The 7,500-nt window shown below is 46.3% G+C and overlaps 1 protein-coding gene across 5 annotated transcripts in view; it reads left to right on the top strand.

Moving 5' to 3' along the window:
• The window catches only part of LOC115146962 (periostin-like), an 88,576-nt gene that overhangs the window by 1,384 nt on the left and 79,692 nt on the right, over positions 1 to 7,500 (top strand). For all 5 annotated transcript variants that reach the window (XM_065004959.1, XM_065004957.1, XM_065004958.1 and 2 more), the window contains exon 2: positions 654 to 752. In XM_065004959.1, the coding sequence (XP_064861031.1) occupies positions 654 to 752 (99 nt within the window). The remainder of the gene's footprint in view (positions 1 to 653; positions 753 to 7,500) is intronic.

The raw sequence follows: 7,500 nt of genomic DNA, 5'->3' as shown, positions 1-7,500 counted from the left end.
TTAAATGGTTATTATGGGGTGTATGTAACAGTGTGAATTCCCCAAAACTGGTTTAATAATGAGTTCAGGAGCATCAATTGAAAACATTGATTCAAAACCTGGAAAATTCCTTACGGTTCCCAGTGTCATTCACAACGTATGAAAGACCAGCGTACTTAAGGTAGAGAAATATTTTCAGCTTTACCCTGAAGGCTAATTTATATCTACACATCTTCCCCTACTCCCTACTCTCCCTCCCCCCTTCACCCCATTGTCCCCTCTCGTTTCCTCCCCTCTTCCTGCTCCTTACCCCTCCCTTCTACTCTCCCCCTCCCCACTCCCCCCTTCTCCCCGCCCCTTTCCCCACCCATCTCGTCTCCTCTTCTCCACCTCCCTGTCTCCTCCATCATTCCACTTCCTCCCTCACCCTATCCTCCTTCCCCCTCCCCCTCCCTCCCTCCCTCCCTCCCTCCCTCCCTCCCTCCCTCCCTCCCTCCCTCCCTCCCTCCCTCCCATCCCTTCCTTCCCACCCTCACCCCATCCTCCTCTCCCCTCCTTTTTCTTCCTCCCAACCCCTCCCTCCCCACTACTTCCTTCCTTCCTTCCCTCCCCCCCCTACTTCCTTCCCTCCTTCCCTCCCTCCCATTCCCTCCCTCCCTCCCTCCCTCCCTCAGACCCAATGTGTGTGCCCTACAGCAGGTGATGGGCACTAAGAAGAAGTACTTCAGTACGTGTAGGAACTGGTACAAGGGCTCCATCTGTGGGAAGAAGGCGTAAGTCACCACCTCTGACTCTAAAATACATTGTTTTACACACACACACACACATACACACACACACACACACACACACACACACACACACACACACACACACACACACACACACACACACACACACACACACACACACACACACACACACACACACACTCACACACGCACACACACACACATACACACACACTATATCTACGGAGAGATACCTACTCTTTAGAATGAAAGTGTACTTTTCGATTCTCTATGTGTGTGTGTGTGTGTGTGTGTGTGTGTGTGTGTGTGTGTGTGTGTGTGTGTGTGTGTGTGTGTGTGTGTGTGTGTGTGTGTGTGTGTGTGTGTGTGTGTGTGTGTGTGTGTGCAGGGAAAGGGCAGTATTTCTGTTACATGTATTTGAAATGTGTATTTAATTACAATCCAAAGCTTTTAGTAACAAGATACTTCGAGACCTGTAATTTGTATATTCAAAATACAAAATGCTTTTCCATACCAATTTTTACAGCGGCTCACAATTGTGTGGCTCCCCTTCACCCTGCATTGGTATCAGAAGTCTGATGGTACTATTGTGTGATAAGAGTGACAGCTAAATTAACTAAATATAAATTAACATTTGCGAAGTGTCACGTTCTGACCTTAATTTCCTTTGTTTTGTATTTATTTAGTATGGTCAGGGCGTTAGTTGGGTGGGTTGTCTATGTTTGTTTTTCTAGGTTTTGGGAATTTCTATGTTTCGGCCTAGTATGGTTCTCAATCAGAGGCAGGTGTCATTAGTTGTCTCTGATTGAGAATCATACTTAGGTAGCCTGGGTTTCACTGTGTGTTTGTGGGTGATTATTCCTGTCTCTGTGTTTGCACCAGATAGGACTGTTTTGAGTTTCACATTTCTTGTTTGTTGTAGTCAGTTGTTCATGTGTATCTTAACGTATTAAAAAAAGAACCATGGACACTTACCACGCCGCATATTGGTCCTCTGATCCGTTTCGCCTCTCCTCTTCGGAAGAAGAGGAGGAAATTTATTACACGAAGCATGCTGGGTATTATTATAATTAGCTCCACCCTTTAAAAAGAAGGCCAATATTAATACCCAGTGTGCTTTCAATTGTTAATTTTCTATATTTACATTTCACATCTTTGTCATTTAGCAGACACTTATCCAGAGCGATTTACAGTAAGATAACTCAAACAATCACATATCACAGGCTTTAGCGTTACTAACAATGTTTTTGTAGTGAATGTGTGTACGTGCAAATGTATTTTGTATTTAGAACATTTTTGAAACGACAAAATAGTATTTTATTTTGATAATCTCTCTCTCTGTCTGTCTGTCTGTCTGTCTGTCTGTCTGTCTGTCTGTCTGTCTGTCTGTCTGTCTGTCTGTCTGTCTGTGTCTCTGTCTCTGTCTCTGTCTCTGTCTCTGTCTCTCTCTGTCTCTGTCTCTGTGTCTCTCTGTCTCTGTCTCTGTCTCTCTCTCTCTCTGTCTCTCTCTCTCTCTCTCTCTCTCTCTCTCTCTCTCTCGATCTGTCCATCTCTCTTCCCTTCTCTCTCTCTCACTATCTCTCACTATCTCTCTCTCTCTCTCTCTCTCTCTCTCTCGATCTGTCCATCTCTCTTCCCTTCTCTCTCTCTCACTATCTCTCACTATCTCTCTCTCTCTCTCTCTCTCTCTCTCTCTCTCTCTCTCTCTCGATCTGTCCATCTCTCTTCCCTTCTCTTTCTCTCACTATCTCTCTGTCCCTCTCGCTTTCTCTCTCTCCCCTTCACTCTCTCTCTCACTATCTCTCTGTCCCTCTCTCTTTCTCTCTCTCCCCTTCTCTCTCTGCACAGACCAGTTCTGACTGTTAATTGTAGTATGTGTCTGTTAATGATACATCTGTTTGTTATCTCTGTTAGTTATGTGTCTGTTAGTTATCTTTCTTCCTTTTCCCCCCACCTCCCTCCTCCTCCCTCTACCTCGCTCCTCCTCCCTCCTCTTCTCTCCTCTTCCTCCTCCTCCCTCCTCCTCCACCCTACACCTCCCTCCACCTCCCTCCTCTTCTTTCCTCTTCCTCCCTCCTCCTCCTCCTCCCTCCACCTCGCTCTTCCCCCTCCTCTTCCCCCTCCTCCTCCCTCCTCTTCTCTCCTCCTTCTCCCTCCTCCCTAATCTCCCTCCTCCTCCTCCTCCTCCTCCTCCTCCTCCTCCTCCTCCTCCTCCTCCTCCCTATCTTCTATTCACTCTGGGTAGACAGGTCTCTGGGCTTGGCTACTGACATCATGTGCAATGAATGGAATCCTCTCTCTATCTCGTACTTTCTCCTCCATGATGCCCCCTCTCTCTCTCTCCCCCCTCCCCCCTCTCTCTCTCTCTCTCTCTCTCTCTCTCTCTCTCTCTCTGTCTCTCTCTCCTCCTGTCTAGGCTTGCTCTCTGTATCCTGAGGGTGTGTGTGTGTGTGTGTGTGTGTGTGTGTGTGTGTGTGTGTGTGTGTGTGTGTGTGTGTGTGTGTGTGTGTGTGTGTGTGTGTGTGTGCCTGAATGAATGAATGCGTGTGTGCAAAAGTGGCCTATGTGTGAATCCCTTTTTTTGCCTGTGTCACATAAAAAGTCATACCACATTTTGTGACGAAGGGAAACTTTTAAAGCAGCGTATAGAATGATGTGTTTCTATCCATTTGGTTCAAAACCATTGACTGGTACATAAATAAAGTGTTTGATCAATAAGTTATTATAATGCTACTCTGACTTGAGAGGTTTGGTCTAGAGACAAGAGGTTTGGTCTGGATACAAGAGGTTTGGTCTGGATACAAGAGGTTTGGTCTAGAGACAAGAGGTTTGGTCTAGAGACAAGAGGTTTGGTCTAGAGACAAGAGGTTTGGTCTGGATACAAGAGGTTTGGTCTGGATACAAGAGGTTTGGTCAGGATACAAGAGGTTTGGTCTGGATACAAGAGGTTTGGTCTAGAGACAAGAGGTTTGGTCTAGAGACAAGAGGTTTGGTCTAGAGACAAGAGGTTTGGTCTAGAGACAAGAGGCTTGGTCTGGATACAAGAGGTTTGGTCTAGAGGCAAGAGGTTTGGTCTGGATACAAGAGGTTTGGTCTGGATACAAGAGTTTTGGTCTAGAGACAAGAGGTTTGGTCTAGAGACAAGAGGTTTGGTCTACAGACAAGAGGTTTGGTCTAGAGACAAGAGGTTTGGTCTAGAGACAATAGGTTTGGTCTAGAGACAAGCGGTTTGGTCTAGAGACAAGAGGTTTGGTCTAGAGACAAGAGGCTTGGTCTGGATACAAGAGGTTTGGTCTAGAGGCAAGAGGTTTGGTCTGGATACAAGAGGTTTGGTCTGGATACAAGAGGTTTGGTCTAGAGACAAGAGGTTTGGTCTAGAGACAAGAGGTTTGGTCTACAGACAAGAGGTTTGGTCTAGAGACAAGAGGTTTGGTCTAGAGACAAGAGGTTTGGTCTGGATACAAGAGGTTTGGTCTGGTTACAAGAGGTTTGGTCTGGATACAAGAGTTTTGGTCTACAGACGAGGTTTGGTCTAGAGACAAGAGGTTTGGTCTAGAGACAAGAGGTTTGGTCTAGAGACAAGAGGTTTGGTCTAGATACAAGAGGCTTGGTCTGGAGACAAGAGGTTTGGTCTAGAGACAAGAGGTTTGGTCTGGATACAAGAGGTTTGGTCTGGTTACAAGAGGTTTGGTCTGGTTACAAGAGGTTTGGTCTGGATACAAGAGTTTTGGTCTACAGACGAGGTTTGGTCTGGATACAAGATGTTTGGTCTGGATACAAGATGTTTGGTCTAGAGACAAGAGGTTTGGTCTAGAGACAAGAGGTTTGGTCTAGAGACAAGAGGTTTGGTCTAGAGACAAGAGGTTTGGTCTAGAGACAAGAGGTTTGGTCTAGAGACAAGAGGTTTGGTCTAGATACAAGAGGCTTGGTCTGGATACAAGAGGTTTGGTCTAGAGACAAGAGGTTTGGTCTGGTTACAAGAGGTTTGGTCTGGATACAAGAGTTTTGGTCTACAGACGAGGTTTGGTCTGGATACAAGAGTTTTGGTCTACAGACAAGGTTTGGTCTGGTTACAAGAGGTTTGGTCTAGAGACAAGAGGTTTGGTCTAGAGACAAGAGGTTTGTTCTAGAGACAAGAGGCTTGGCCTACAGACGAGGTTTGGCCTGGATACAAGAGGCTTGGCCTACAGACGAGGTTTGGTCTGGATACAAGAGGTTTGGCCTTCGGACGAGGTTTGGTCTGGATACAAGAGGTTTGGTCTAGAAGCTTTTATATATTTCAAAGTTGCCTCCTATATGTTCAAGGACCAATCACATTAGTAATACACAGTAAGACATGATGTGATTGGTAGAGGAGTTACAACTCATTTCACCAATCACATTATAGTGTTTTTGTATTCCCATTGTGATTGGTCTCTGAACCATGTATAAAACCATCATATTCTTAATCTATAAACCCAATGAAGGCTGAATCACATTGTCCAAATCGAGGTACCTTTTACAGGTGGGGTGAAATGATACAATGTATGGACTTGAAATGCTGACCTCTAAAATCAAATCAAATTGGGGTAGAGTGACTATGCATAGATGATAAACAGCGAGTAGCAGCAGTGTAAAAACCAATGTGGGGGTGTCAATGCAAATAGTCCGGCTGGCCATTTGATTAGCTGACCAGCAGTCTTATGACTTGGGGGTAGAAGCTGTTCAGCAGTCTTATGACTTGGGGGTAGAAGCTGTTCAGCAGTCTTATGTCTTGGGGGTAGAAGCTGTTCAGCAGTCTTATGACTTGGGGGTAGAAGCTGTTCAGCAGTCTTATGACTTGGGGGTAGAAGCTGTTCAGCAGTCTTATGTCTTGGGGGTAGAAGCTGTTCAGCAGTAATATGTCTTGGGGGTAGAAGCTGTTCAGCAGTCTTATGACTTGGGGGTAGAAGCTGTTCAGCAGTCTTATGTCTTGGGGGTAGAAGCTGTTCAGCAGTCTTATGACTTGGGGGTAGAAGCTGTTCAGCAGTCTTATGACTTGGGGGTAGAAGCTGTTCAGCAGTCTTATGTCTTGGGGGTAGAAGCTGTTCAGCAGTAATATGTCTTGGGGGTAGAAGCTGTTCAGCAGTAATATGTCTTGGGGGTAGAAGCTGTTCAGCAGTCTGATGTCTTGGGGGTAGAAGCTGTTCAGCAGTAATATGTCTTGGGGGTAGAAGCTGTTCGGCAGTCTGATGTCTTGGGGGTAGGAGCTGTTCGGCAGTCTAATGTCTTGGGGGTAGAAGCTGTTCAGCAGTCTTATGACTTGGGGGTAGAAGCTGACCAGCAGTCTTATGTCTTGGGGGTAGAAGCTGTTCAGCAGTCCTATGTCTTGGGGGTAGAAGCTGTTCAGCAGTAATATGTCTTGGGGGTAGAAGCTGTTCAGCAGTAATATGTCTTGGGGGTAGAAGCTGTTCAGCAGTCTGATGTCTTGGGGGTAGAAGCTGTTCAGCAGTAATATGTCTTGGGGGTAAAGCTATTAAAGAGCCTTTTGGACCTAGACTTGGCGGTCCGGTACCGCTTGCCGTGCTGTAGCAGAGAGAACAGTCTATGACTGGAGTCATTGATAATGTTTTGGGGCCTTCCTCTGACACCGCCTGGAAGCTTTGCCCCAGTGATGTACTGGGCTGTGTGAACTACCCTCTGCAGTGCCTTTTGGTCTGATGCTACGCAGTTACCATACCAGGCGGTGATGCAACTGGTCAGGGTGCTCTCGATGGTGCAGCTGTTGAACCTTTTGAGGATCTGGAGACCAATGTCTTTTCGATCTCCTTAGGGGGAAAAGGCGCTGTAGTGCCCTCTTCACGACTGTCTTGGTGTGTTTGGACCATGATTGTTTGATAGTGATGTGGACACCAAGGAACTTGAAGCTCTGTTTGGCCATGCAGTCATGGGTGAACAGGGATTACAGAAAGGGACAAAGCAGGCACCCCTGAGGGGCCCCCGTGTTGGCATGGCAGAGGTGTTGTTGCCTACCCTTATCACCACGGACGGCCCGTTAGGAAGTCCAGGATCCAGTTGCAGAGTGAGGTGTTTAGTCCCAGGGCCCTTAGCTTAGTGCTGAGCTTTGAGTGTACTATGGTGTGGAACGCTGAGCTGTAGTCATAGAATAGCATTCTCACGTAGGTGTTCCTTTTGTCCAGGTGGGAAAGGGCAGCATGGAGTGCAATAGAGATTGCATCATCTGTAGATCTGTTGGGTGGTTATGCAAATTGGAGTGGGTCTTGGGAACAGGGACTATGGTGGTCTGCTTGAAACATGTTGATATTACAGACTCAGTCAGGGACAGGTTGAAAATGTAATTGGAGACACTTGCCAGTTGATCAGCACATGCTCGGAGTACTCATCCTGGTAATCCGTCTGGCCCTGCGGCCTTGTGAATGTTGACCTGTTTAAAGGTCTTAATCAAATCGGCTATGGAGAGCGTGATCACACAGTCGTCCGGAACAGCTGATGCTCTCATGCATTAATCAGTTTTGCTTGATGAGAGTATAGAAGTAGTTTAGCTGGTCTGGTACGCTTGTGGTACGCTTGTGTCACTGGGAAGCTCTCGGCTATGTTTCCCTTTGTAGTCTGTAATAGTTTGCAAACCCTGCCACATCCGACGAGCATCGGAGCCGGTGTAGTATGATTCAATCTTAGGGTTTTTCTTTATTTTTACTATTTTCTACCTTGTAGAATAATAGTGAAGACATTCAAAACTATGAAATAACACATGAGAGAATCATGTAGTAACCAAAAAGTGTTCAACAAA

This window comes from Oncorhynchus nerka, linkage group LG19 (assembly GCF_034236695.1).
Source record: "Oncorhynchus nerka isolate Pitt River linkage group LG19, Oner_Uvic_2.0, whole genome shotgun sequence".
NCBI lineage: Eukaryota > Metazoa > Chordata > Actinopteri > Salmoniformes > Salmonidae > Oncorhynchus > Oncorhynchus nerka.
Note: the sequence above shows the minus strand (reverse complement) of the source record. Positions and strands in the feature narration are given on the sequence as shown.